This window comes from Ochotona princeps, chromosome 8 (genome assembly GCF_030435755.1).
Source record: "Ochotona princeps isolate mOchPri1 chromosome 8, mOchPri1.hap1, whole genome shotgun sequence".
NCBI lineage: Eukaryota > Metazoa > Chordata > Mammalia > Lagomorpha > Ochotonidae > Ochotona > Ochotona princeps.
In genome coordinates this window covers 25154990-25182973 of record NC_080839.1, presented here as the reverse complement: position 1 = coordinate 25182973, position 27984 = coordinate 25154990, and the positions used below count along the sequence as shown (strand labels likewise).

Genomic DNA, 27984 nt, shown 5'->3' with positions numbered 1-27984 from the left:
AAAATGTTTATGTTGTAACAATAAATTTATTGACCAAATGTACTCACTTCTAATGAAATCTTTAAAGAAAAATCTCTGGCGTGTGCAAAGATACCTGCACAGGATATTGAGAAAGGCGGGGTTGTATACCATAGTTTCTGATTCTTAACTGTGTAACTTCCTATCTTTGTGAGACTCACCCTCCCTCTGCCTATGTTCCTCACTTGGTAAATGGCGGAGTTAATGTCAGTATCTATGTCACTGAGTTAGCAAGAAGATTAAGTGAATCCATGTAACCCACAAACACAACCATTGCAACACTTCTTGTGTTTGTCTCAATTAAACTTAAGTTGATAGAAACATGTGTGCTTGCCAATATAGGGTCCGAAACAAACGGTCGCCCCATCAGCCTTATGTACATGCTGGTGGTTGCAATTGCTGGGTCAGTTCTGCCTCCAGCCCTGTCTTCTACAAAACCAATGGGTGTTGCAGTCCAGCCCAGTCCTGCCCACCACACACACTCAGTTCTCACACAAACCAGCAAGAGCTGTAGCCTAGTCAGAGTGACCCACAATAACCCCCACCAGGCCTGCCTCCTGCCCTGGTTCCTGTACTTGCCAGTATGTACAACAGACTGGTCCTGTCTGTCCCACATTCCATTCAGCTCTCATACATGTCAATGGGTATTGAAGCCTAGTTCAACCCAACCAGCCCCACTATCCAGCCCATACTGGTGCCGACAGGTGCCACTCTGTCTCGTCATGCCTGCCTCAGTCCTGGTTCTTATGCTCATCAGACAGAGTGGCAACCCAGGAGGGAGGTGCCCACTGTTTCCCTACTGGGTCCACTCCCACCCCCTTGATCTTGCACTCTCCAGGTAGTACTGCAGTTTAGCTTAACAGAATTTGCTCCTCATGCCAGCATCTGCCAGCTGATGCTGTGGCACAGCCCAACCAACCCTCACCCACTCTGATTTATGTTTGCACCAGAAGGAACAGTCAACCCAGCCTGGTTTTTCCCTGATTCAGCTCACATGAGGCCAACAGGTGTTGTAGCCCTACCTGGTCTGCAACCATCCCAACTCACGATCCCCAGTGGGAGTGGTGGTCCTACAAAGGAGCCCCGTGAGGCCCCCTACCAACTTTGCTCCCTCCCCTCTCAGGTGTCACATTTGCTGGTTGGGCACTGCAGCCCAGTCTATCATGACCCACCTCACCTCAGCATTTGCCAGTGGGTGCTGGGGCCTGGCCCGGCCCACCCCCTATTCCAGCTCATGCTGGTGGGGGCTACAGCCTAGCCTAGCCTAGTCCAGCTGACCCCCAATCCCAGCCCTCATCTGTACTGCCATGTGTTGAGACTGAACCTGGCCCGACCCACACTCTGTTCTGGTGCTTGGATTCACCAGCGGGTGATGTGCACTGACCCTGCCTGGTTTGCCCCTGACCATGACAGAGGACAGAAGACAGAATAAATCAACTACTCCAGCCAAATTTGGCAGTGAATACCTGGGCAAACAGAGACTCTAAGGTGGATTATGTCAGCTGATGGATTCTGGAGAGATTTCACTGTGATTAGAGTGGCAAGATTGGCAGCAATTACAGAACTGTTGAACTATCAAAACCACTTGAGCAGCATGTACTTGCTCCAGCAGCACATACACTAAAATTGGAATAAAACCACTTGGGCAGAACCCTCAGAGTATGCCCCACATGGGGGACTCTGGGATGGTTGGAACGCTGGGTGTGGCTTCTCTCCTTATCTCTCCCCTCCCCCAGATACAGGGAGGAAAAAAAAATGTCAAAACAAAGGATCCACCCACTTTTCTCTAGTCCTTGATCCTCTGCACCCTAATCAAATATGTAAAAAGTATCAAAAATAAAATTTATACAATTAAAGATTTTTCTCTCTCTCCTCTCTATATATCTGCCTTTCCAATAAAAATAAATAAGTCTTTAAAAACAAACACACAAAAAAAACCAAACAAATGGTGTCTTAGCCCTTGCCATGGGAGGCCCAGAAAGAATTCTAGACTCCTGGCTACTTGGTCTGGCCTCGTCCCAGCTGCCACATGAATTCAGAGAGTGAGCCGGAGGACGCAACACATACTCTTGGTGTCATTCTGCCTTTCAAATAAAATAAACAGATTTTTAAAACACATTTTGTTTGTGTCCATGGAACCTGGTTGTCTTACCTTAGTCCTTCCTGCTTCCTGCACAGGCCCATATCTGTCCGCAAAAGTAAAACCTGGGATTTACAATCTGAGGTAAACTGACTAAGCATCAAGGAGTGAGGAGGCGAGAACCGAGGACTTTCGGACTGAGTCCCTCTGACTTGCGCAGGGTCAGCAGGGTGCCCTAATGGAAACAGACCATCTATCTGTTCTCCCTACTAATGTAGACCCCACTTCCAGCTTAAGGTCTGCTCCGTTGGAAGAAGGGCTGGATCCAGAATGTCCCCCAGAAGGGCAGCATCCTTAGTTGCAAAGCAGGATTTCCTGGGGGTGGTGATGGCGCTATGGCCCACAACAGGTGTGCCAACTTCTTCCAGACCTGCAGGCCAAATGCATCCCTAGACGCCCATGGAGACAAGCCGATGCTCCTGGAAGAAACTGACAGGGACTTCAGGACAGTAGCAATTCAGATGTTTATTCTGAGGGGAAGCCCAGGCCCACTGCCCTCACTGCTCTGGGCTCAGGGCTTCGCAGGGGGTGGGGCCTTGGAGGGGACCAGCCACACCTTGGGGGTGGAGTTCTGAATGAGCTGAGTGGCAGTCACATAAGGCTTTGGTGCAACTGTCTGGATGGGGTGCTGCTGCTCAGTGGAAGGAGAGCTGCTACCTTCTCTGTTCTCCTCCTGGGGCACAGTGGAACTGAAGAGCATCTGGGTTTTGGGGTCCCATAGGCTGACCCCAGGAGCCAACTTCACAGCTTCCGGCTGCAGCAAGGGCTTCCACAGCAACTGGGTGGTGGCCTCAAGAACCTGAGCAGGCTGAGGCCACTGGGCAGTATCTTGGCCCTCCCTGTCTGTGGGCCCCAGGCCCTGGGGCGATGCCTGGGCGTGGCCCGCCCACAGCTCATCCAGCAGCCCCACCTCCTGCTCCCAGCCCCTGGGCCACTTGGCGTCAGGCCACAGCTGGTGTCTGGCGCTGCTATTCTCTTTAGCAAGTACCGGTTTCTTGGCCAGGAAGCAGAGCTTAGGGCTGGGGAGTGACTTCTTGGATGTAGAAGGTGATTCCAGTGGGCCCAAGTTGGAAGTGGGGAATCTGAGTCGGCGGCCCTTGCCAAGGGCACGGAAAGGAGTGCCAGGATGGAGGGAGAAGAACCCTGCTGGGGACATATGGTCGCTAGGACAAGGGGGTTGAGGCACAGCCTGGGCCTTGGTCTTCTTGTTCTGCTGCTGCTCACAGTAGGCATCCAAAGGGTATCTCTCCAAGTTTGGAATCAGGACTGTGGTCAGGGGCTGGACCCAGTGGTATGGGAACCTGGTAGGATCCAGGCGCCTTCTGGCTGCCCTATGGTCTGTCCTGGATTGCAGCAGGTTCAACCGTGCATGCCAGCGCCCTGGCTGCTGCCACCTGCAGGGTCCCGAGGGGCTGAGTGGGGTGGGGCGGTCCTTGGAGGGCCCTGACACAGCCATGCCCGAAGTGATGAGGGGCAGACCCTCTTTCTTAAGTTCCATCTGGTCCCCAGCTGCGGCAGTGTCAGCTGTGCACATGCAATAGTAGAGGTCTTCGAGTGACAGGCCATAGATGAGGGACTGTCCCCTCTGGGCCAGGGTCTGGGGGCTGGCTAGCTGGGATAGCTCCAGAGAGTGGGAACTTTCGCTTGGCCCCACCTCCAGCCATGGCAGCTCAAAGCTGCCCAAGGACTCCACAGAGGAGTGATGGCTGTCGGCTTCCTCTAAAACATCTCCCGGCCCTGACCCCTGAAATGGTTCCGGGGTAGGTGGGAGGCCCAAGGCACCTCTCAGCTCGGAAGAGGGCTCCCAAGATTCCGTCTGATCCTGGGAGTATCTATCCAGCCACGATCTTCCCGTCGGAATATGGTCCAGGATTCCAGAGTCCTAGGAGGAGTACACCCAGGTAGTGAGAGGCTTCAAAGGGCAGAGGAGTCCCGAGAGAAAGGCGGATGGCAGCTGGCCTTACTTCACTCTCGAAGGTTTCCTCGTGGCTCTCTGTGAACTGTGTGTGTAGCACAGGCACGGAGCCCTGAGCCCAGGAGTCAGTCGTGCATGGCAAGGGCTCCTCATCCTCACCCCACGTGGGGTCCTCAGCCACAGCAGACTCTCCCTCGTCCCGGGCCAAAAAGCGCCACTCGGCGATCTGCAGCATGGCCTCGCGAGCCTGGCTGATGGTAAATGGGATGCACTGCAGAGAGGAAAGGTCTCAGGCAGACATGGAGCAGCAGGCCAGGGATGGGGAAAGGTCTGGGGGCACCAGGCCTAGGCTCACCTGCTGGGTCAGGTAGACTTTGAAGGCAGAGTCCATGACTCGAGCTAGCAGATCAGCCAGGATGTCCCCCACCACGTCCTCGCCCTCCTCTACAACCATGAGCGCAATCCACTCTGCCTCATTGAGCCGTCCGGGCACGATATCCACCTGTGGCACGGGGACTGTGGGCGGTCGCACCTTTTCTGCCTTGGATCGGGTCACCCCACGGTCACGGGCCTGCCTCTCCTGCCTCTGTGGGAGCCAAACAGGGCAGTCAAGTCACCAGCCAGTGGAGTGTCCTTGTAGTAAAGAACCTTGAGCACCCTTGAGTACTTTATAGGCTCAAGAAGGACCAACAACTGACTTAAGAGCCAGCAGTGCAACGGGATGGAAGCTAGGTGTTTGATCTAACTTAATTTCCATCAACAGCCCATCAATCTGATTTTATAGACCAAAAAACTAAAGCTTAAAAAGCAAATTCAATACCATGTGCTTGGGAGAACACAACTGGCAAGCCCAGGCTACAGAAAGCTCTGTGTGTGGACCCAGGGCAATAGCCTAGCGGCTAAATCCTCGTCTCACATGCGCCAGGATCCCATATAGGTGCCAGTTCGTGTCCTGGCTGCTCCACTTGCCATCCAGCTGTCTGCTTGTGGCCTGGGAAAGCAGTCAAGGACGGCCCAAAGCCTTGGGACCCTGCACCCTCATGGGAGACCTGGAAGAAGCTCCTGGCTCCTGGCTTCAGATCAGCTCAGCTTCAGCCATTGCAGCTACTTGAGGAGTAAACCAGAGGATGGAAGATCATCCTCTCTGTTTCTCCTTCTCTCTGTAAATCTGCCTTTCTAATAAAAATAAATAAGTCTTTTAAAAAATCAAAGAAAAGCAAGCTCTATGTGGCCTTGCTACCAGTGTTCAGAGTTCTTAAGAGGGCAGAGTACTGCGGGAAAAAAAGGTAAGTTAATGGCGCTGGAACTACAGAAAAACTGAGTCTTCTACATTTGAATCATTTTGTGTGGTGTTTTAAAACACATTTGTGTAAAAAAAAAAAGATTTGTGTAACAACATAAATACTTCTACATATAGTAAAAACTCATAGAAAGAATTAGATACTACAGTACAGCATACTAGGCCACTGCCTGCGACACCCACATTCCCTATCAGAGTACCAGAGTGTCCAGCTACCCAATTCGGATCCTGCTTCCTGCAATTATGCCTAAGAAGGCAGCAGATGACAACCTACACACTTGTGTTCCGGTTCCCGATTAAGAGGGACCCAAGTGAAGTAACAGGCTCCTGGCATCTGCCTTGCCTAGCTCTGACTTTTGTGGGCATTTGGCGGAGTGAATCAGCAGATGGAATATCTCGCTTTCCTTCCCTCTCTGTAATTCTACCTTTAAAATCAATTAATAAACCTTTAAAAAAAAGAATTCATATAAAAGAAAATTTATTGAAGACTCCCTAAGGTTAGTAAACAATATTTCACACAAAAAAGAAACTATAAACAAGTAATAAATATTTGAAAAAGAATGCCCAGTCTTTAAAAATATCAGGAGACAGGCAGGTGTTGTGCCATAGCTGGTTAAACAATCCCTTGGGATGCCTCCATGCCATCTAGAAGGCCTGGTTAGAGTTCTGGCTACTCTGTGCTTCTGATACAGATCACTGCTGATGCACACATGAGGCTACCAGAGGACAGCTGCGTCCGTGGGTTCCTGCCACACAACAGGAAACTTGGATGGATGTAATCTCTGGCTCCTGGCCCAGCCATGACTGTGATGGGTATTCAGAGAGTAAACCAGAGGATGGAAGACCTCCACTACTCAAACACACAAATAAAATTTTTTAAAGTATTTTTTTAAAATACAAAGGTGCTGACTTTATTGAACTTCTGAGTTTTAGTTTATCAAATCAGATTTTCTTTAAGATTTATTTTTATTCCAAAGTCAGATATACATAGAGAAGAGATAGAGAGGATGATCTTCCATCTGCTAATTCACACCACAGCTGGTCGCAACAGCTGAAGCTGAGTCAACCCAAAGCCAGGAGCCAGGAGCTTCTTCCAGGTCTCCCATGAGGGTGTAGGGTCCCAAGGCTTTGGGCCATCCTCAACTGCTTTCCCAGGCCACAAGCAGACAGCTGGATGGCAAGTGGAATAGCCAGGACACAAACTGGCACCTATATGGGATCCTGGCACATGCAAGACGAGGATTTAGCCAATGAGCCAATGTGCTGGTACTGGATTATTTTTAAAATAAGAAATATTCAGGGCCCAGCGGCAGTGGCCTAGCGGCTAAAGTCCTTGTCTTGAACACGCTGGGATCCCATATGGGCGCTGGTTATAATCCCGGCAGCTCCACTTCCCATCCAGCTCCCTGCTTGTGGCCTGGGAAAGCAGTCGAGGACGGCCCAATGCATTGGGACACTGCACCCACGTGGGAGACCCAGAGGAGGTTCAGGTTCCCGGCATCGGATCAGCGCGCATCGGCCCGTTGCGGCTCACTTGGGGAGTGAATCATCGGATGGAAGATCTTCCTCTCTGTCTCTCCTCCTCTGTGTGTATCTGGCTGTAATAAAATGAATAAATCTAAAAAAAAAAAAAAAAAGAAATATTCCAGGGTGGTAAAGTTTTGGTCAAGTCCATACTGTAGCACCATGCTGATGGGAATACTAGCTAGAATAGTGTGTTTGGAGAGCGATACCACACTATGTATCAAGAGTATAAACATGCTTTTAACTTCCCCAACCCCATAATTTCAGTTCTGTGGATTTATCCAAATGGAATGATCTCTAAAATGTTCACTGTGTATCAAACCTATAATAGCAAAACACTGAAAACATGTCCAAGAAAAAAGATAATTGGTGGTTAATTTGCTACATCTATAACTGGAATGTTCTATAATGATTGAAAGTAATCTTGAGGAAAAATTTGTGGTAGTATCTGGAAATGCTTCAGATGTAACACTACTTAAAGGAAAGTATACAAAGCCACACCTTAGGATCTCAGGTGTGAAGATCAGCTTGTGCTGAAGAGAAGCAAAATACCACAGACCATAACAATAGTACGTTTCTTTCCTAGGCACTCCTCTGTTTTGTAAGTTCTCTACAATGAGTTTGTATTCCAATGTAATCAAGAAAAAACCCACAGAGAAAGAAAAAGACTTGTCTCCCAAACCTACTTTAGAGTCGCAGGAATTTGCTAATAATCTCTTAGAAGCCTTCTTCCTGTGAACACAACCCCACCCCAAGCCCAGGGACTGACCCAGGGCCCAGAGTCAGAATGACAAGGAGGGGGTTAGAGTTGGTTTCTCTCCCAGCTCCTCATCTGACACTTTGATGGTGATCATGCCCAGGTAGAATCTGATCAGAGGATACAAATGTGTTCTCTTGCGTTTGAAAATTTCTGACTTGTTCTTAAAGGGTTTTTATTTGAGAAATAGAGGGACCAAGTAAGTGAGAGAAACAAAGCTGCCTCCGCTGGGAACTGTCTGAAGCCAGGAGTCAAGCACTCAACCCTGATCCCACACGTGAGCAGCTGGAACTCAATTCCTTGAGTGTATCTTCGCTGCCTCCCAGGTCTGCATTAGCTGTAATCAGGCATCTGAACCAGGGACAAGCCCATGGGTTCCTTTATGGGACAGGAGGCACCTCAATTATCACGCAAAAAAACCCCATCCCTAAATATCTTTGAGACAATTTGACTTTCAAGTGTAGCCTTGCTGTTGCTGAATCCTCTTCTTTCTCCTACAGTTCTGGAAATACATGATTTATCTGTCAATACTTTCGTCTCAATTGCCTGACCAACTCAGGTCATGTCAATGGGCACCTCGGTTTAAGAAGCTTACTACTATGCACTGGAAGTTTCCCAATTCACTCATTCTCGGCCTCTACACCACTCACTGACCCCTTTCCTCAGGGCCTGAGAGTGCCAAAGCGTATGAGCGGGCACGGTGTAGGCGTAGGTTTCCTGACCAAGTACCCCTTAAAGTGGCTTCCTTGGTCATCCTGAGAGCCTCCGGGAGCAAGGAGGTGTGTCGGGAGGTGCGGAGTTGACCCCACAGTTCGAGACACCGACCTTAAAAACCAACCCGGGTTCTCATGCAGCACCCTCGTCCTCCCCCCAGCTGAGCAGAAACTCACCGAGCTCTCGTGCGCCATTGCCGCCGTGGGAGGCTCCAACGTGCGCTTCGGCACCCTTTGCGCCAGGTGGCCGCCGCCACCTCCGCCGCCACCTCCGCCACCTCCGCCGCCACCTCCGCCGCCTCCGCCGCCTCCGCCGCCTCCGCCGCCTAACCGTCACCTCGGCAACGACGCGGCGTGTTGGTCCTTCGCTCCGCCCGCCGTTGTCCCGGCAACCCCGCCGCGCGCCGCACCTTCCGTCCGCTCGCCCCGCCTAGTGGCCGTGCGTCTGTGCGTCGTCTCTATGGTGGCGGCGGATTCGGAGGTACCAAACGTTCCCGGGATCCCGCCAGCGGTTCTGGGGCACCCGTTGTAACCTTTGACCCGGGCCGGAGGATTCGTGGAGCCGAACGGAGTGAGAAGGAACCTTCCTGGCTCGGGTGCTTAGGGTCGCCGGGTCCTATGCCATCATCTTTCCTCCTCTAGGATTGCCCCCATCGCCCCATGACTCAGCCCTTGGAACTCCTGTCTGCTCCACGGGACCGTGCCCACGCCAAGTGATTCTCCCGCCATTACTGTCCACGAGGCACCCTCTCCATGACCCTGTCTCAGGGGCCTTCCGCGGTGCTCCCCGGACCCCGGAATCTCGGCTGTTTCCCGCGCGCCGGGGTGATTCGGGTGTCCTCCTCCTCAGGATGTTCCGGCGCGAGCTCTCCATCCCCCTTCGGGACTCGGCCGCTGCCCTGAGCAACAACCTCAGCGTGCTGCAGCTGCCGGCTGGAAACCTCAAGCAGTTTGCAGTGGTCCATGGCACAAGCGCCCAGCTTCTCAGCGCTGCCCCTGAGGATGGGTCGCTGGTCCAGCGCCAGCTCCACGCGAAGGAGGGCCCGGGAGTGAGCCCCTCACTCATCACTCAGGTGAGGCATGGCGCCTGGTGGATTCCAGCCCGGCTGACCGCTTGTTCTCTTCCAGCCTTAAGGGACACACAGGCCTTCTGAGTGGCGTTGAGCGGTGCCTTCTCTGCTCCTCCCCCTTACAGGTCCACTGGTGTGTCCTCCCCTTCCGAGTCCTGCTGGTTCTCACCTCCCAGCGGGGAATCCAGGTAAGAAAAGGAGCCTCCTGCCCTTTTCTGCTAGGGTCTTTTCTACACTGCCCCACTCCCACCCCAGGCCCTTTCTCTCCACCCAGTTCTCAGCATTTTCCTGCCTTTTGCATGCTTAGCCCACTCTGGGTTCTTTCCATCTTCCCCAGGTCCCCATGGCCACCTACTACATCTGCCCCTTACTAGCTAGATCCTCAACGCCCTCTTCTGTAAAATGGGGTTATAGCACCTACCTCCCAGAATGGTATTGAGGACCAAATAGCATCAAGCTAACAGAGCTGCAAGAGACAGCATAGAACTCAGCCAGGGTCAGCTGGTCTGTGCCCCATCCTTGTCCCTGCCTTCCAGATGTTTGAGTCTGATGGCTCCGTTATGGTGTATTGGCATGCACTGGACTCTGGAGATGCCCCTCCGGGTAACTGGGGACCCTGTGGGGTGGGATGGGGTGGGAGTGGGGGAAATGGAACGTTGACTGGGACTTGAGTGGGGGAGAGATGCTACTTCTGATAGTTTTCTCCTTTCGTCCTCAGTACAGGCTGTGTTTGCCCGAGGAATTGCTGCCAGTGGCCATTTCATCTGTGTGGGTGAGGAAGCCAGGAGCAGGGGACTGAGGGATGCTCAGATATAGGCTGTGGCCCACAACTAAAAAGGGTTCCAGGGGTCAGGGCTGTTGGCGCAGGTGGTTGTCACTAAGGTTTTTGGGGTCAAGGGAGTGCTGGGTGTGATGGCTGGGGACCCAGAAGGAACAGGAAGCCATCAACTGGATATGGTCTGGCTGCAGGAACATGGTCAGGCCGAGTGCTGGTATTTGACATCCCAGCCAAGGGTCCCAACATCGTCTTGAGTGAGGAGCTGGCCGGGCACCAGATGCCAATCACAGACATTGCCACCGAGCCTTCCCAGGGAGAGGTAAGTGGCTTCCCCTGCCTGTCCCAGCGAGCCTGAGAGACGAGGAACTCTGGCTTGAGTCCTGGCTCTGCCACTAAGCAGCTGAGTGGCTTTGAGCAATTCTGCACTTACCTGGACTTGAGCAGCCAAAAATGTTTCATGTTTACGTGACTCTCTGTGTATAGTTCACAGAGACTTTTCAATCCTGGCACGAACTCAAGAGTGGCAAGAAGTGGTTCCTGAGATGCTTTCTACCTCTGATGTGTGCAGTGTACCTCTGCGGACTTGGGCAAGGTGCACCTGCACAGACCCAGCTCCAGTGCTGCCAGCTCCAGGAAGCCTCCCCCTAGTCCAGCTCCTCCTGCACTCCTGGTGCCTGGGAGGCTCAGGGGCCCTGAGTCTGGCTCACTGCAAGGCCTCTGGCAGGTTGTGACACTAGGTCATCCACCCAGTGAGCACACTTAGGCACCACAACACTTAGACACAGCCAGGGTCGGCTCTGAGGCCCTAAGTGATGCTAGTGCTCTCAAGGGAACTGGGGTGGGACAGTGGACTGCAACCCTTGAGTGCTTCACATCTCACCCTTTCCCTGGAGCAGCAAAGATGCGTGCTTCCTGCTCAGGACACAGGACCCTAGGAGGGGAGAATGGGAAGACCCAATCCTCTCTTCTCCCTTTCAGGACTGCTGGGCAGACGTGGTGACAGCAGATGACTCAGGCTTGCTGTGTGTGTGGCGATCAGGGCCTGAATTCACATTGCTGACCCGTATTGCAGGGTTTGGGTAGGTGAGGCCAAGGAGGTTGGGAGGCCTTTCTTGTGTAATGCAGGATGGATGGAGAGTGGGCTTGGCCCTGGGAAAATCCAAGTCCAGTGTCCCCCATGCAGGGTGCCCTGTCCCTCTGTGAAGCTGTGGCAGGGGATTGTCGCAGCAGGCTACGGAGATGGGCAAGTGCGTCTCTATGAGGCCTCCCAGGGAATGCTTCATGTCCAGATCAGCGCTCACGCCCGGGCTGTCTCTGCTCTGGATCTGGCTCCGGAGGAGGGAAAGGTCAGTCTCCTCCCACATCCCTGTGTTCCCCTCCTCCTGGTCACTGCAATGGGGAGAGAAACAACCCGGGCTTGTCACTGCCCACTTAAGGCAGCCCCTGCCCCGCCTGCCCCCCGGGCTGCGTCCTCACCCCCAGTCTTCCTCCATCCTCCCTGTAGCTACTCTCGGCAGCCGAGGACACATTTGTGCACATCTGGAAGCTGAGAAGAAGCCCTGAGAATGGCTCTATCGAGGTGTGTGGCCTGGGAGCAGTGCTGTGGGGAACCCTGAGCATAGGGAGGCAGGCCCTGAGCCTTCCTCCTCTCCCCAGGTGGAACACTGCCATGGGGAGTGCGTGGCCAACACCCAGCTGTGCGGCGCGCGCTTCTGTGACCCATCGGGCAGCTCCTTCGCCGTGACGGGCTACGACCTTGCCGAGATCCTGAGATTTGGCAGCATGTGAGAGCCAGCAGCCTCTCCTCCTCCCTTTGGTATTTATAAAGTACCCCCTCCACCTGGCCCTGGTCTGATTACTCGGCAGCACAGCTAACCTTCACAGCTGGGGAAAGGGGCTCCAGGGAGCTGGGGCTGGGGTGGGGTCCAGAGCAAGCCAACAAAGTCACCCATCCCCAAGAACCAGGGGAAGGCTGTTGTTAAATAACTTTAATGGTCAGTGTGGAGTCCCAGGGAGGTGCACTTTCCCATGGCCCCCCGAGTGTCATTTTCAAAGCTGGTTAATGCAGGGAGGTAGGGCAGGGTTGCTTCCAGTTTTTTCTCCCAGGAAAGCTTTGGGGAGTGCCGGCCAGTCCCTTAGTACCATGGCAACAACAGCTTAGGGAGTCTTCTGCTTCCCCGGTCCAGCAGAGGAAGAAGAGGCCCAGCTGGGCAGCTTGCTGGGACAGTGCTGCAGGCAGCACCCACTTGCACTTGGGTCAGTTTCTCTTCCGGCCAGATCCACCTTTCTCTCACACTGGTGACTGGAGCCAAGTGCGGGGTAGGCCTTTGCTGCAGAGGCCACGGGGCCGTGGGGATCTCGGGGGAAGAGGAGCAACTGAGCGAGAGGCCTCAGGGCAGTGATCCGGAGGGACTGCATCCAGGGAGAAGGTTCGGGGTCGCCCCCAGGCCAGGGGCTGGGTCCAGGCTGGAGCCGGGGCCACTGAGGCAGCTGAGCAGGGGGTAGGCAGGGCAGGCTGTTCTGTAAACATTGCTAGCCAGGGTGGGGGCGTCTCCAGCCTCGCACCCTCTCGCTGGGCCAGAATGTCTGTCACCGCTGCGATGTCATCCAGCGGCTCAATAGCTGTGGCACCAGGAGGGGGGGTGAGGGGAGGGCTGGTCAGAGCTCAGGCCCAGGCCTCCCCAGCCCCGAGCATCACCTGTCACTGTAATAGGAGGAAAGCAAAGCCTGGATCTCAGCTGAGATGGCGTTATCGTGCAGGAGCAGCCCCTCACCTGGGCCCCCGGAGGCCAGCGGCTCTGACAGGACTGTGAGACGCAGGGCACAGAGCAGAGGGGGAGAAGGAATAGGAGCAAGAGTGGGCAGAGAAACCGAAAAAGAGGAGAAAGCCATGCCAGGCGAGGGAGGGGCCAGAGAAAAGACAGGAATCCGCATGCAGAGAGGGAAACAGAAAAGAAGAAGTTAGGAAAGAAATCCATGAAATAAATCTGGTTCATCATGGGTCAGCTTGAAACTTTGGTGGAAGAAGTTCTCTAGGAAGAGTTGGAGAGGAGAGAGGACTTTGCCAGGTTGGGGGTGGTCATGGACTTGGGGCCCCGGAGGTCTGCCTTAGCTCAAAATGTGCCTTCTGCCTTTCTGTGACCTGCCTTGCCTGGAACTAAACTACTCCCCACCATCCCTCTTCCCCTCCTGTTAGGTCCCCAGAGCATGCACCCACTCACCCATTTCATGATATAGGGAGCCCTGCTTGGCCAGCACTGGGGGTGGCTTCCGGGGGGCAGGCGTCTCGATTCTCATGATCTCATCACAGCACTGCTTCCACTGGCCTGGAGGAAGAGCAGAAACTGGAAGAGCATGCCAGGCTGCCCTCTGCCACAACCTTCTCCTTTCCCTCCACTGAGCCAAAGAACAGACCCAGTCCCTTCTCTCTCTTACTCATGTCAAAGAAAAGCTGCCACAGGGCCTCCCTCCAGCTCTGCAGGGCTTCCCGGCTTTCTGTCTGAAGGGTGTGCGTCACCTCATTGTCCCCATACCAGTTACTGATACTCAGGCTGAAGGGCCGACCTGAGGCATGGTCCAGCTCCCCTGCCCGGACACGGGTCTCCTGCAGGAGAGAGAGAGGAGGTCGTAAAGGTTGAAAGTGAACAGAGGGGCTTGTGGGGCTTTGGCTGAGCCTTCTCATCTGCCTATTGCTAAGCTGAGTGGACAGGAACAGGGGCAGAGGCAGGATGAGGTAGGCAGACAAGCTAAAGCCAGGGAAGAAGGGCTTGAGCGAGGAAGGGAAGGACAGAGGCAGGGCACAAACACAGATGCCAGCTGCATACTCTCACCCCTCAGAGAGACCTGTACCCACCCTCCTGGGGCCTGAGGGAGAGGTCCCTGGGCCCAGAGGCCTGGCAGCCTCATCGCCAGGGGACCCATCACCTTGTTGATGGCAATAGTAAACAGTGGCTCCTGGCCAGCATCTGCGTCCTCAGGTCTCCGGTAGCAAAAGATGCTCGTGCCCTTCAGGACTGCATGGACCCGTGTCCAGCACTGCCGCTCCCCAGCCTGCTGCATCAATGATTCAACGTTTCCTGGGGAAATCACTTCCCAGCCACCCCCCCGCCAACGATGAGCAGTGCCCTCTGTCCACCCTCCTCCCACCCTCTACTACTCTGGCCTAGCTGTGTCCCTCTTCCTCCACCCAGATCTGCTTTCTCAGTAGTCGTGTCCCTAAGGCACCCAGCTCTTGGCTCCCTCCCACCCCGCGGGGTTCCTCACCTGCACCCTGAGGGAACCACTTGCACTGGGCTGAGTCATGCAGAGAGGCTGGGCTGCCAGGCGGCAGCACACGCTACCATAAAGGGGCAGCCAGGCAGGGTTCTCCTCTGGGGGAGGAAGAGGAGGACATAGATGGTAAGGGTGGAGAGTAGGAAGGGCCTTCCTTCCCACCACCAGTGTCCTCACGGTGCAACCTTCACACCCACAGACTCACCGTGACTGGCAAGAGTAAGGTCATGTGTACGGAACCCGTCCTGCACTGCCGCCAGGGTGAGCACAGTGTGAGCCAGGAGGTGGTAGCGAGGACCACTGGAGGGAGTGTCAGGTGCATTAGAAAGTAGGTGATGTAAGGGCTGAGCAGGGCTGCCCATTGTTGAGGCTGCCCCACACAGACCTAGCCTGCCTCCCCAGCAGGGTTGAGAACATAGATTGAGCACCCTGGCCCAGGCTTTAGTTTGTTATCTCACTGTAGCCACACAACAACCCTGTGAGGTTAGTGGCATGCTTCAGGTGACAGATGAGGCAGAGAGGTTAAGGAGTTTGCCTGTGATCTATAGCCACTCTGAGTTCTGGTGGTTCCACAGGGTGCCTCCAGGTGCCTATAAGGCACCATCAGGGGGCATGCACCACCTGACTCCAGCTCAGGAACTCCATTCTATTCACATAGCTCTTCCTTGCCTTCCTAAGGGGTCTCCTGGGCTGGCCAGCTTTGGGCAACAAGGACCAGAATGCCTCCCAGCTGTGCAGCCACTGCTCATAATATCTGTCTGCAGGTCCTGGCAGTAGTGCAAATGGATTTTGTGCACTCAACACAACAATCCCTGCTAGCAGGACACACCAGGGATGGCCTTACCCCACAGCCGGTGTGGGGAGCAAGATGGGGCTGCCCCCTGAGCTGCCAGCACTGTCCAGCGATGCCCGGACACGCCGCCCTGAGGAGCGGCCCAAGGAGCTGCTGAGTTTGGTGGCTAGTCTCTTTGGGGCACCAGTTAGGGCACCCTCCTCTTCCATGCATGCTCCATACAGCTCCAGCCGCAGTTCAAAGTCAGGCCCTGCCTCGGTGCTACAGTATTACAGAAGGAAGAGAGAAGAGCGGTCATGGAGGTCCCAGGAGACAGGCTGGGGGCAAGTCCAGGGCATTTCCGCAAGGAAGGTCTACACCCGTGTCCCTCCTCTGCCCATTCCTCCCTCAAGCAATCACATCGGAAAGCTGGAGGAAGCCCAGGGAGGAGGACTCACAAGAGAACACTGTTCTGAAAGGAGATGTCCGTGAGGGTCCTGTCCACCAAGATCATCTCTGTGTCCTGGATCTGTTCCCCAAGCTGCAGCAACAGGAACACGGCCCAACGGTGCAGGTCTGGAGACAGAGGGTTGAGCTGGCCAAAGCCTACCCCCCAGGCTCCAGCCTCTAGCCTTGGGGGGGCCTGGGCTTGCCCCAGGGGATGTGGAACTCACCACCTTTGTTCTTGAAATACTCGGTGTCCTTCCACATTAGTGGGATCCTGAGGTCTGGGGGGCAGAGGGATGGGAAGAGACATTGAGATGGGGTGGGACACCCTGTGCGTGGGTGTCAGGTGCCAGCATCCTGGGACGCTATGCTGCTTACCAGAGATACAGACACGTCCACGGCACGGGGAGCGCTCAGCCGGTGGTCCACTGTCAGAAGGCCTGTGGGTAAATCACAGCCTGCTGGCCTGACCTCCACACCTATCGCTTTGCTTTGGGTCTCCCCAGGGCCAGGGGTCCAGCCACCAGATCCCCAGCCAAGCCCATGGCAAGGCTGAGAATCTATGAGAAGGAGCTGTCAGCTGAATCCAGACTGGCTGGGCTTCGGGAGCTTCGGAATACTTGAACTACATTAACTTGCACTCTGGTGCAGGGCTCCTCCCCCTTCAAGCCAGACCCCTCTCTGAAACGGTACCAGGAACAAGCAGGGCCTTGACAGGCTCCCTTCTGAGAGATTTTTATTAACTCCCCAGCTTGGCACAGGTGATGGGAACAGGGCACAGGGAGACAGTGCAGGCTGTCCTTTTAATAGTACAGAGGCTGTTTTTCCTTCCACACCGTCACTGCCACAAGAACTGAGTCAGCCAGAAAAACGTTTGAACTCAATGGAAAGCAAAGATGGAAGAAGGGGTTATTTGTGTTCCAGTGCTCACACAGCCCCCTCTGGCCCACAACTGACCACTATAGGACCCTAGACCCCAGCCCTTCTCTCCTCCCCACCCATCATCAGGACTTCCTGAGCATGTACCCCACTCCTAAAGGGGCTGGCCAGCTTAGCCCCACCAGGTAACTAATGCAATTCCTTCCTTGTTCGGGCCCTCCTGGCAGTGGCCGGGGACCATGTTCCACACAGGCTTAATGAGACAAGCAGGCTCCTCCAACACAAGCCAGTTATCCAGATGATCAATTCACCAAAATGGCCAATTCTCAGAACGAGCCTTTTGTCCAGTGTTTTCTCCATCAGATTTGTGTTGCCACAGCATCACCTCAAACGTCACCATAGGGCTGTCAATCAGCAGTCTGACGTCCAGGTAGCTTGGGTTACACCAGCAGAAGCCGGGCTCCTGGAGCATGCTCAGACACATTTATGGGAATGGCCAGGCTTTCCAAGTAGTCTTTCCTTTCCCAGTTCCTGCCCCTTGGTGGTAAACCCCAATTTCAACACCCTATTTGTCAGCTTGTAGTAAATTGGCCATTTGGCAAATGGACCATTTGGTGAACAGCTTTAAGAAGATTCTCCTGTTCAGAAGCCAGCCAGTGAGACTCATCAGCTCACAGGCAGGGCTTAGCAAATGAGGGGCTCTGCAGTACTCCCTGCCTCTCAGATGGCTGGCTGGCACCAAGCAATAAGGACAGCCCCAAGGTGTGTCTTCCAGGCCCTAGGGAGGCTTCATGGTGGTGGAGGCTGAGGCACACCGCCCCTGCCCCTTGCTCACCGCCGGCCTGTCTTCCCCAGCACCTGCGCTTCCTTGCGCCGCTGTAGCTCGCCCATGTAGCTGAGGATGCGGCTGTTGCACACCAGCAGGCTCTTGGTGGCCTCAAGTGCCTGCTCTCGCTGGGAGCAAGCTGCCAGCAGCTTGCAGGCCCCTTCCCTCATCCGGATCTCATGGTCCAGCTTCCTCTGCAACTCCGTGTCCTAGGCAAGGTTAAGGAAGGGGGCAAAGGAAATGTCAGTCAGGGGACAGACTGAAGCACCCTCCTCCCCCCCGACTCCCCAGCTCCCCACCCTCCCGTTCCCAAGTGGGCTGCATTCCCCAGGAGAAACTAACAGGAAGCTAATGTTTTGCGCAGTTCAAGAACAAGCATTGAGTTTCAGCCTCAGCTCCCCAAGAATAGATGGAGACACTCTGTAAAAACACAGATGTCCTCCTACACCAAGGGTTGGGAGGGAAGGCTCCTTCTGCCTTGTTCTGAGTACAGTTTAGAAGTCTGTTAAGAAGAGCAGATTCATGTATCCTGTGAGCCAGTTCTGCAATATCTACATCCTCTGGATGTAGTCACAAATATAATCGGAAAAAGTCAGACTGCCAAAGTATTAATTGCAGCCTGACTTTAAGCACCAAAACTAAGTTATAGCACATCTAAACTCATAATATCACAGACATCAAAGAGTGAGGTAGACACGTGCAGACATACAACCCAAAACAGTGATGAGATAAGAAAGCAGAATCATACCATTTGCTCAAAATGTGTATGCATATGCATGCATGTCTATATCTGCATATACACAGCTATGCATTTTTACATAGAGAATACTAGCGGATAGCTTCTCAGCCTTTTGGCTAAGATCAAGTGAGAATACTAGTGGTTGAGGGCCAGCAATGGGAAACAATTTGATACTTTGTATATACTCTTTCGTACTTTCTGAAAGTGTGTTGCCTTTTTAAAAATAGTAAACATTGAATCTTTGGAGTTAGAAATTATCCAATCCCACATAAAAGTTGGAGAATGATTTTTAGAAAAAATTCCCCAAGTGATGCTGAGGTGTGGCAGGGGCTGAGGGCCAAGAACTAAAAGGGCTGGACAGAGATTCAAGGTCGGCCACCAGAGCTGTCCCTGAAGATTCAAGTGACATCTAGTTGACAAAGGCCAGTGGAGAAGGAGCTCACCCGTGCTGCACGGAACCCCATACACATGCCACATAAGGGGATCCACCACATCCTGCCTCTTGCCCTGCCTCCCACGGCTGGGGCTTGTGCAGAAGGGCCGAGAGGGATGGCCGAGGCGCCAGATCGCACGCTCAGAAAGGAACCCTGGGCTCCCGGTGCTTACAAACCCCGGCCTCCGTTTCCCCATCTCTAAAATCCCCGGCTGGGAGAGTCCAGTGAGACGCCGCCTAGCACAAAGGAGCCGTGTATGATGGGCATGTTTGCTTTAATGCTGTCACACTGGCAGCAGTGAACCCTGGAGCAGCCCAAGGCTCCCCGTTCACAATCCCACCGAAAGGTGAGAGATGCTAGCAGGGATGGCTGCCCCCTAGGTGCCAGCTCATGACATAAACACGCCTGGGACCCTGTGTGCTTCTGGCTGAGGTGATCTGGAAAGACTCATCTAGTCACTGTTAATAGATGGGGCCAGGAGACCGGCAAGACAGTCAACCAATCAGACAAGGGGGCGTGGCCACCCACCTGCCTTCGCCCTTGCACCCCTCCACCTCTCCAGCCCTGGCTGCTGCCCCTGGTGGCTCCAGCCTTCCAGTCTCCAAGACCTAAACGCATTAAATTTTCTCTCCCCAAAACTTTGTCCACACTGCCTACAGACTCTTCCTTCACCTTATACCTCCTGGGCCACTCTGCTGGACTACACTTGCCACAACCCTGCATCCATTCGCTTTCACCAAGCGGTTCCCAAAGCTCCCTCCACCAGGAAGCCCTCACAGACTGCAGAGCCCCTCCCAGCTCGGTTTTGTAAGTCTGCATCAAGCTTCCACTCTGCCAAGCTTCTCTGCTTGCCGATCGCCACCTTAGTTTGCACCCAGCTCCTTCCCACTCCAAACACCCCAAATGCCTGACAGCTGATGAGCTCCTGGCTGACCTCCTAGCCTTTCCCCCCCGCCCCCACCACCACCACTCACGGATTCTTCCCTGGCCCTGTCCATCGCGCGTGCGGGATCCGGGGAACTGCTGGGGCCCCAGGGCGGCGCAGCCGCACCGGCCTCCGCCCTCCCGCGGCGCTCCAGGCGCCCGTGACATCAGCTCCCAGTTGCCGCGAGAGTGGTCCAGGGGCGCAGGCGGTTCCTCTGGGTGCTGGGGAGGGCGCGGCGCGACCCAGTCACAGCGCAAGGGAAAGGGTCAGAGCCCCGTGGGAGGCGGCTGACCCCTCCTACATTGCGTTTGTCCTCCACGGTGACCTCTTGCCCGGAGACATGGGGTTCTGGAGCAGGACTAGGGCCCAGCCGCCTCTGCCACTTCCCCATGACCTTGCGGCTCCGGATCCACATTTCCCACGACCTGGAGTGACCCCAGGAACGCGGTTCCCACCCCGGGAGCAGAACTAAGACCTCGGTCTTGCCACCGCGTGGGATAGCTCCTAGGGCTTCCTCCCCGACCCCTCCCTGTCCCCAAGCAGGCGGACTCTCCTGCGAAAGCGCCCAGATCTGGGAGCCAGCCGACACAGGGCCAGACACAGCCCCAACCCCCTTCCCTTCACTCCAGTCCCGGGGGCTCTGCTCTGTTTCTCATCACCTCTGCTGCGCTTCCCAATCTCAACAGGGCCCAGCTGCAGACTTGACAAGTGGGGAGGACTTCAACTGGAGAGGCTTCCTGTGCAGACTAGGAAACTATCCCACCTCCACAGCATTATTTGTGGAGTCAATGAGAGAATCTAACCTCTACTTGTCTGTAGCACATATTTTAAAAAAAACAAGTTCCTCTCACTCTCACCTCCCTTCTCCCGGGAACTTAAATATCCTCCTCCAGGAAATCTTGGATTTAGTTACTTCCCAGGACTACCTCTCTTGCATGCCAATGGCTCTCTTTAGAAAGCCTGATGACCTTGGGTGGGTTAAGGACAGCATGCTTGGGCCCAGCGCAGTAGCCTAGTAGCTAAAGTCCTCGCCTTGCATAAGCCAAGTATCCAGCTCCCTGCTTGTGGCCTGGGAAAGCAGTTGAGGACAGCTCAAAGTTGGGACCCTGCACCCTCATGGGAGACCCAGAAGAAGCCTCTGGCTCCTGGCTTCAGATCAGCTCAGCTCCAGCTGTTGCAGCCACTTGGGGAGTGAACCAGTAAATGGAAGATCTTCCTCTCTGTCTCTCCTCCTCTCTATATATCTGACTTTCCAATCAAAATAAAATAAATCTAAAAAAAAAAAAGGACAGCATGCTTAGTCCAGGGCAGGAGGCAAATAACTAAAGTTAAAGTTGAAGCAGCCACGAGAGACTAGGATTGCACACAAGACTGCGAATGGCGAATGGGTTTTGTCTCCTGTGCCAGCACAGGTCAGCGAGGCACATCAGAACTGCAACAGGTGCATCGGGACCAGCCTGTATATTATTAGCAAAAGGTGGCACACAAGTGAGATAAAGTGGCCACCTCCAGAAGCAGCTCAAACCAGGTCAGGACTCTGGCATGATGTGCCCCAAGGATGTGCTAAGGAGACTTCTGAGGCCACCTCAGGGCGCGCTGGTCAACAGCAGTTCAGGGTCTCAGATGGGACTGGGAGAGGGTGCAGCACACATGCAGTGAGCTGCCACTGCATATCTGCACTCTTGGCACTCCAGCCTCTGATCTTTGGTCCGGCAGTCTCTTCCTCAGCCTCCTCTGTCTCCCCTCCCTTAGGACAGAGCTTGGCTGCATACCTGGAAGATCTCCTAGGGTTCTCCCTGTACTGCCACTCCTGTCCAGTCACTCCACCAACCCCAGCAGATCTATCAGCATCCTATGAAATCCACACCCCACTAGGATCACTCCCCTACAACTGTCACACCATCAGCCACCCACCCATCCCACTCATGCCCATGGCAGCCAGCACTGGAAAACACATCCTAGCCCACTGCCTGAGGCCCATCACCACATGCAGAGCAAACTCAGAGTGCCTGGTCCCATCTCCAAGGCCTCGCAGCTCCATTTTAACTCCTGTATCCCAGCCACACACTGGCTGGGCCTTTCCCTCCATCTGAGCTCAAACATCCCCTGGCAGGGGCACCCCTGCTCTCCCCATCGCACGCTGTCTCACCCATCCAATTCTGACAACACCCAGCATCTCCATCCTAACCCTGCCATGTGCTGCGGTTTATGCACTTGCCTTTTCTCACCAGAATGGGCCTTTCCTGTCTTGTTCACTGACCTTTGACATGACCTAGCAAGGAGCCTGGTCTATAGCACCTGCTCCACAAACGTGTTTAAGGATGAGTAAACTGATCAGCCAGCTCCCTCCCTCCTCCAGGGCCTGGAGAAGTCCTGCTCCCCCTGGGCTACACTCCCCTTTGCCCTACCCTAGCCAGGCTGCATCCTCCCTGTTGGTGTCTCCCATGTTGTATTCTCTCCTTCCCATACCTACAAGGAGCCCTGGTCCCAGAGCTGACCTTCACATCCACCTGTGGACTTCCAGAAATCACTGTAAAGGCCTCTGATGCCAACACAGTGCTCTGGTCAGAGAACCAAGGCAGTGGGCACATGCACAGCCACCTGTCCTGTTCCCCACTCTGAGCAGGCCCCGCCCCACACCACCCTCAGCACCAGCAGGGATGAGACAACAGGGCCAAATGTGGCTGGGGCACCAGCGCGGGGGGCCACATTACCTCCAGACTGAGTGCCATCTGCCGGATGTAGAGCATATTCAGGTCCTCCAGGATGTGCAATCTGTCCTGCATCTCTCTCTGCACCCCAGGGCCCCTTCCCCGGACGACCCCTCCGGAGGGCTCCCACAGTTCCTCCTCCCACTGCTTCCCTGGTCTTGAAAGAGGTGGCCAGCTCACGGCAGCGGAACTGGCAGAGGCTGCCCCCTGGCCCCGCACTCCTGCCGGACCCTTCTGGGTGAGGGGACGAACTGTACTCCTCTACCGCAGCAGCGGTCAGGAAAGGAAAGTGAGGTGAGAAAGGACTGAAAGAGTGGGGGTCTGGGAGGGGAGGAGGCCAGCTGCCCAGCGGGCTCTGGGCACACAGTGTCCAGGCTGGCTTTGGTGGCAGCTGTTCTCCCAGCTGTGGAAGAAAAAGGCCCTTTCATTCCCACTCTGGCCCCTCCCGAGCCCCCGCCCACATCCCTGGGCAGTCGGACAGAGAACCTGTGTGCCCAAGAAGACAGTGAGGGGCAGGCACAGCTGGAAGGGGGCGGGGCGGGATGCCTCCTGCAGCCTCCGCAGGGCCCTGCCAGGGCCCTGGGGCTCCCGGGAGAGGTTCTGGTTTAGTTTGAGAAAGTTAGAAAGGAGAGCCACGGAGACGGGGACTCTGAACCCAGGGAGTGGGACAGAGAGGTGAGTCCCCTAAGTGGCATATACCCCGGGGCCAACTCGGGGCTCCCATCCAGCCCGCCCCACCCGAGGCTCAGCATTACCTCGCTTTTCCAGCAGAAGGGAGGAGAGCGCGGGAGAAAGGCTGTGGTGTGCCTGCCTGCGGCTGCCCCCGCTCCCCTCTGCAGGCCCCTTCCCTTCCAGACAGGAAACCAGCCCCGATTCCCAGCCAGCTGCAGCCTGCCCCCGCCCCCCCCGCCTCCACTCCAGGTCCACGGAGTCACACACACACATACACTCGGCTCACTCTCACACGCCCGTGGCCCTGGCCGGGCCGTGCGTCTCCGCCCCGGGGCAAATCCGCACCGGCCTTGTAGGCCGGGCCGATCCCGGGGGCGGCCCCAGTTCGCAGGCCCCTCCTCCTGGCCCGCGGACCTCGCCCCCTTCCCGGATTGCCCACGCGGGCCGGGTGGCTCAGGGGTTACGACAAAAGGCCTCTGCTGTCAGTGCCAGCAGCTTCTGACTCCAAGAGAACTCGGGACCCTGAGACTCGGGTGTGAAAGAGCCTTTGTTCTGAGCGGGCTGGAGGGGAAGGACAGGAGCCAGGCCTGGAATCCCGGGTCGGAATGAGAGGGGGCCGGGCACGTGGCCCACCTCCCTTAACCCTTTCCAAGCCCATGAAGGGAAGGACCGCTTGGAACTGGGCGTCCCAAGTGGGAGGACAGAGGCGCCTTCGGAGTGGCCACTAGCCCTGGCAGTCCCAGCACCTGCCCAATCTCCTTAGGAACTCGCAGGTAGAAGGGGGACTCAAACGCCTCCAACTCGGAGCCAACTGGCCTACCCAGAAGCTGGAGTCCTCTTCCCGTCCCTGGCAAAGAGGTTGAAAGTTTGGGTGTGGCACATAACCCCCCAAAGAGTTAAAAAGGAGACTGCCTCCACTGGCGCTGGCACAAGGGGAGCCCTTTGGGGAGGACTCCAGGAAAGCAGGCAAACCTTGGCCCTCGGTGTAGACCGGGTGGCTGCAGCCAGCCCAGCTGTAGTATGGTGCTGGCGGGCAGGGCACAAGCGAGCGGGCGCTCATTGCACTTTGCCGGGGGTGGGGAGCCGGACCCAAGACACATTTTGGGAATCAAACCTGGGAAACCCCTAAAATTGAGGCCAAGTCAAGGTTTCCCCTACCCCTTAGGGCAGGCAAGTCATTCCAAGCAGGCCAGGGCACCTCTGTGGAGCCTGGGTCCGATCTCAGGGCAGACGGCCCGCACCTTATTTTGCTGCAAGTCAACAACTCCCAGCGTCTCCGCCCCAGGCGGGGAGTAGTGGCCGAGGTGACCAGGGCAGTTTGCGTGGGCCCTGCCGGGAGGCTGGCCAAGACGCGGGGCACTCACCTCGGGGGGGTCGCTGAAGACACTCAGTCGGAAGCGGCCGCGTTTGAACTCCATCTCCAGGGCGGATCCCCTGGCCACAGTGACCCGGCTTCGGTGGTTTCGAGAAAACATGCTGGTTGCCACGCGCCTGTGCCTGCCCAGTGCGCTCCCTGCCGCGCCTCGGCTCTCCTCTTTCCTAGCTTCTGTCCCCTCGACGCCCGCCCCGGCCAGTCCAGCCCGGAATCTCCCGCTGCCGGGTTTCCAAACCCCGCCCCTGGAGTCAACACCTGGGCCGGGCAGGGCGCTGCACCCTCCTCTTCCACCCTCAGCCAAAAGCCCCGGCCCGCCCAGCCGGCACTCAGAGACGAAGCAAGCAGGCGGGAGCCAAGAGCACCCTGCACCTCGGGATCACTGCGGGGGCGCACTCTCTTCCGTCCTGGGTCCCAGGCGCCTCACCTGGGCTCAGAAAAGCCCCACCCCATCAACCGCTCCCACCTGGCAAGCGGGAAAACCCCAAGGGCCACAAGGATTTTTGCGGGCCCTGGGACTGTCCCAAGTTCACCCCCAGACAGCCTCCAAAGGAACTCTTTCGAATCCCTACAGTCCCAAGCATCCCTTCCTCGCCTCCCTTTCAGGGCTGTTTGCACCTGCCTAGTTAGCCTATTTCCTAAGCCGGTGCTTGAGCCTTTCTTGCCACCCTGTTCTGTAGAACCTTGCTCCCCTCTCATTGATCTTTCTGCACTTCGGTTTTTCCATCTCTTTGCTGCCTTAAACTGCTAGAACTACATATGCAAACCAGTGTAAAGAGGCAGTACCCCAAGGTAGAGTCGAGACAAAGTCACAGATGTAGTTACCTCTTTCTCCCTGGACTCACACCTTAAGTGCCTGGAGACGGTGAAGTCTTTCTTGATCTTAGAGTTGATTAGCTCTCAAACTGCCCTGGGTGGTTTTGACAGAATGGCCACTCTCGGTTCCTAAAGAAACAGGGTCATTCCATCCCACACTCCCCTCCTCCAGGAAGGCCAGTGGAAAAAGAAAGGCAGTGGATGATCTTGCAGAGTGTACCTCTTTCTTGAGGCTTCTGACCTTGCTGGGGAAAACTTTCTTTTGGAAAGGCTGGCTTCAATCTCCTTGAGCAAAACAGGAGATTTACTGGCTTGTGGACTGAGATATCCAGGGGTTAGGCTTCCCATGGGGCTTGTCCCAGCCTCCTGTGTCACCAGGATTCAGTCCCTTCCCACTGCTTGGTTCTTCTTCATCTTTTTTTTTTCCATGGTGGCTTCAGTTTTCCTAGCATAACAACATTGCTGCCAAAAAACCTCTGTGCCTACATTTCTTCTGGCTTAACTTCAGTTGAAAAGAGAACATCTGTTTCTTGAACCTCCAACACATGTCTGGGATTCAGAACGAGTCATCTGGGATCACTCATCCATCCCAAACCAAGTCCTGGCGGCAGCCATGAATTCATCACTGTGGGCTCAGGGTATTGGCTGGCCAGGCCTGGGTCGCATGCCCATCCCAGCAGACCAGCTAGAACCCAATGAGCTGGGAACCAGAGAAGAGGGGAGAAGAAAGTTGTTTCCCAAGAAATGATCCAGGCACTACCCTCTGAGGGGAAGGGAACACATGGCAGACAAAACACAAACATCCAGTACTCACTAACATTCATGCACACAGGGAATCCTGGCCAGTAGGAAGGGAAGATCAGGAAATCTAGAACCTCAGAAATTTCTAAAGCCCATGGCATCTGAGCTATGCTGAGGAAGATGCAAGGGAACCGAAAGGCAAAGAAAGGCATTTTTCATCGCCTCAAGTATTGACAGTCACTCCTCTACAAGGCAAGCTCCCCAGGGAGGGACAGTCTGTCTTGTCCACTCTTTGTTCCCCTGCCTGGCACACTGCAAGCACTTATGGATATTAAGTGAAGTAAATCAACAGGGGGTGCCTGGAGAAGCAAGCCTACTCAAGGGCCCTTGGGGGAGGCCATCTGCTGGACTCCCAGTTCCTTCACAAGCCCAGAACCCATTCTATTAGAATGAAAGCTTGCCTGGGTTGTGGGAGTCTGAAGCAGGTGTCGGAACCTCATGCCTTGTCTTCCCCCATAGGCCATCGCTGCCCCCTGCTCCTCCTCCTCCTCCTCACTGAACCTGGGCTCTGTGAAAGGACTGGCAAGGCCTGAGAGGAGGTAGAGGGAGAGTGCTTGAGAAGGCAGCTGAAGTCATGTTCTGCCTGAGTTTGCACTCACTGCCACTGTGACTGTTTTGGAAAGGAATGATGGTGTTACTCTGGTTTCCTTTCCTGTCCTGAGACACCGGGAGGCAGGCTACTTGGAAAGGAAAGACAGGCTAACAGGAGTCATAGTCTTGGAGGCAGAGCCATGTAAAATTGAGCAGGCCTCTTTTGTGTTGGCCTCTAGTGATGGCATGCCTGGTAACAGTTCCAAGTGGCACCTGGCATGCCAGGACACAGGGAGTACCCATGTCTGTCCATGTCTCTATTTCTGTCCCTATAAAGCCACCTCTAATCACTATCATTGTATTATGTTTCCACTCTAAGTACTATTGGCATAGTAAGAGTCTGAGATTTAAACTGTATGAATTCATGGGCCAAGTCAAATTCAAATCACAGCACATGGTCATGTGGTAGAGATCATAATTTTGCAACAGCCTTTACAATAAATCAGTTGGAGGAGTCATGGAGGGTCAGATAAGCCTGTTAACATAGCTCTCAACTAAGGGATGAGACCCAAGGGCCATGATTTCCATGGGCTTATTAAGTATTTATTTGAAAAACACTTGAAAGCACACAGTTATACAACATTAAAGACATAATAAAGACTTTAAAAGTTATTCAAAATATGTTTTTCCCCAACTTCAATTCTATTCCCAGAGGCAAATCCTGGGTTTGGTGCCATCAAGTGTGGCTAGTGAGAGATCAGCACTGACATCCACAATCAAAAAATATTCATTGTTCAGCACTATTTTCATTTAAAACTAAATGACGGGGACTGGCATCACAGAGCAGCAGGTTAAGCTGCCACCTGCAGTGATGCCAGTTCCAGACTCAGATGCGCTACTTCTTATTTTATTTTTTTTTAAAGATTTATTCATTTTATTACAGCCAGATATACACAGAGGAGGAGAGACAGAGAGGAAGATCTTCCCTCTGAGGAGTCACTCCCCAAGTGAGCTGCAACGGGCCGATGCGCGCCGATCTGAAGCCGGGAATTTGGAACCTCTTCCGGGTCTCCCACGCAGGTACGCAGGCCACAAGCAGGGAGCTGGATGGGAAGTGGAGCTGCCGGGATTAGAACCGGCGCCCATATGGGATCCTGGGGCTTTCAAGGCGAGAACTTTAGCCGCTAGGCCACGCCGCCGGGCCCAGATGCGCTACTTCTAACCCAGCTCTCTGCTATTGTAAATGGGAAAGCAGCAAAAGATGACTTAAGTGTCTGAGCACGTACCACCCCCGAGGGAGACCCAGATGGAGTTCTAAGCTCCTGGCTTCAGCCTGTCCCAGTCCTGGTCACTGTGACCATGTGAGGAATGAACGAGTACATGGAAGATATTCTCTGCCTTTCAAATAAAGATTTAAAAAAATAAATGATAGAGACAGGGGCTTGTACTGTGACATAGCAGGTAAAGCTGATGCTTGTGATACTGGGATCCAATATGGACACTGGTTCATGTCCCACCTGCCCCATCTCCAATCTAGGTCCCTATTCAGGACCTGGGAAAAGCAGCAGAACA

General features: G+C 54.7%; 4 protein-coding genes across 13 annotated transcripts in view; 1 reads left to right on the top strand and 3 right to left on the bottom strand.

Annotated features, from left to right (window-relative positions):
• The window catches only part of DCTN1 (dynactin subunit 1), a 40276-nt gene extending 31648 nt beyond the window's left edge, over positions 1 to 8628 (bottom strand). Inside the window, exon 1 of the mRNA XM_058667728.1 lies at positions 8545 to 8628. Within this exon, the coding sequence (XP_058523711.1) occupies positions 8545 to 8562 (18 nt within the window). The 5' untranslated portion in view covers positions 8563 to 8628. The remainder of the gene's footprint in view (positions 1 to 8544) is intronic.
• On the bottom strand, positions 2604 to 8628 carry C8H2orf81 (chromosome 8 C2orf81 homolog). Its single transcript, XM_004590779.2, has 4 exons — positions 8545 to 8628; positions 4429 to 4659; positions 4123 to 4344; positions 2604 to 4040 (listed from the first exon to the last, which is right to left on the bottom strand). Exons 1-4 carry the CDS (start codon positions 8560 to 8562, stop codon positions 2670 to 2672), a joined length of 1842 nt encoding a protein of 613 aa, XP_004590836.2. The 5' UTR covers positions 8563 to 8628; the 3' UTR covers positions 2604 to 2669.
• Positions 8629 to 8732: 104 nt separating this feature from the next.
• On the top strand, positions 8733 to 12059 carry WDR54 (WD repeat domain 54). Of its 3 annotated transcripts, none has more exons than XM_058667411.1 (10): positions 8733 to 8848; positions 9218 to 9440; positions 9563 to 9625; positions 9974 to 10040; positions 10156 to 10209; positions 10407 to 10534; positions 11194 to 11294; positions 11399 to 11561; positions 11720 to 11794; positions 11872 to 12059. In XM_058667411.1, the coding sequence occupies exons 2-10, from the start codon at positions 9219 to 9221 to the stop codon at positions 12001 to 12003; spliced, it is 1005 nt and encodes a 334-aa protein (XP_058523394.1). In that variant the 5' UTR covers positions 8733 to 8848; position 9218; the 3' UTR covers positions 12004 to 12059. The 3 variants fall into 3 exon arrangements, with proteins under 3 accessions (XP_058523394.1, XP_058523392.1, XP_058523393.1); XM_058667409.1 differs by having other exon boundaries at positions 8795 to 8938; XM_058667410.1 differs by having other exon boundaries at positions 8842 to 8963.
• A 125-nt stretch (positions 12060 to 12184) lies between these two features.
• The window catches only part of RTKN (rhotekin), a 37716-nt gene continuing 21916 nt past the window's right edge, over positions 12185 to 27984 (bottom strand). Inside the window, exons 1-12 of one of the 8 annotated variants that reach the window (XM_004590688.2) lie at positions 24257 to 24438; positions 17421 to 17620; positions 16085 to 16146; positions 15934 to 15987; positions 15718 to 15835; positions 15332 to 15541; positions 14693 to 14787; positions 14479 to 14585; positions 14140 to 14268; positions 13651 to 13819; positions 13437 to 13541; positions 12185 to 12837 (exon numbers count right to left, since the gene is read on the bottom strand). In XM_004590688.2, the coding sequence (XP_004590745.2) occupies positions 12506 to 12837; positions 13437 to 13541; positions 13651 to 13819; positions 14140 to 14268; positions 14479 to 14585; positions 14693 to 14787; positions 15332 to 15541; positions 15718 to 15835; positions 15934 to 15987; positions 16085 to 16146; positions 17421 to 17620; positions 24257 to 24367 (1692 nt within the window). In that variant the 5' untranslated portion in view covers positions 24368 to 24438 and the 3' untranslated portion in view covers positions 12185 to 12505. The other 7 variants (XM_004590689.2, XM_058667723.1, XM_036497139.2 and 4 more) reach the window with 7 other exon arrangements.

Coding starts and splice junctions, on each gene's coding strand:
- C8H2orf81 (XM_004590779.2), bottom strand. Junction 4,345..4,428: donor AAGTCTACCTGACCCAGCAG/GTGAGCCTAGGC, acceptor TCCTCTCTGCAG/TGCATCCCATTTACCATCAG. Junction 4,041..4,122: donor AGGAAACCTTCGAGAGTGAA/GTAAGGCCAGCT, acceptor TACTCCTCCTAG/GACTCTGGAATCCTGGACCA.
- WDR54 (XM_058667411.1), top strand. CDS start 9,219: ATGTTCCGGCGCGAGCTCTCCATCCCCCTTCGGGACTCGGCCGCTGCC. Junction 10,535..11,193: donor CCGAGCCTTCCCAGGGAGAG/GTAAGTGGCTTC, acceptor TCTCCCTTTCAG/GACTGCTGGGCAGACGTGGT. Junction 11,795..11,871: donor CTGAGAATGGCTCTATCGAG/GTGTGTGGCCTG, acceptor TCCTCTCCCCAG/GTGGAACACTGCCATGGGGA.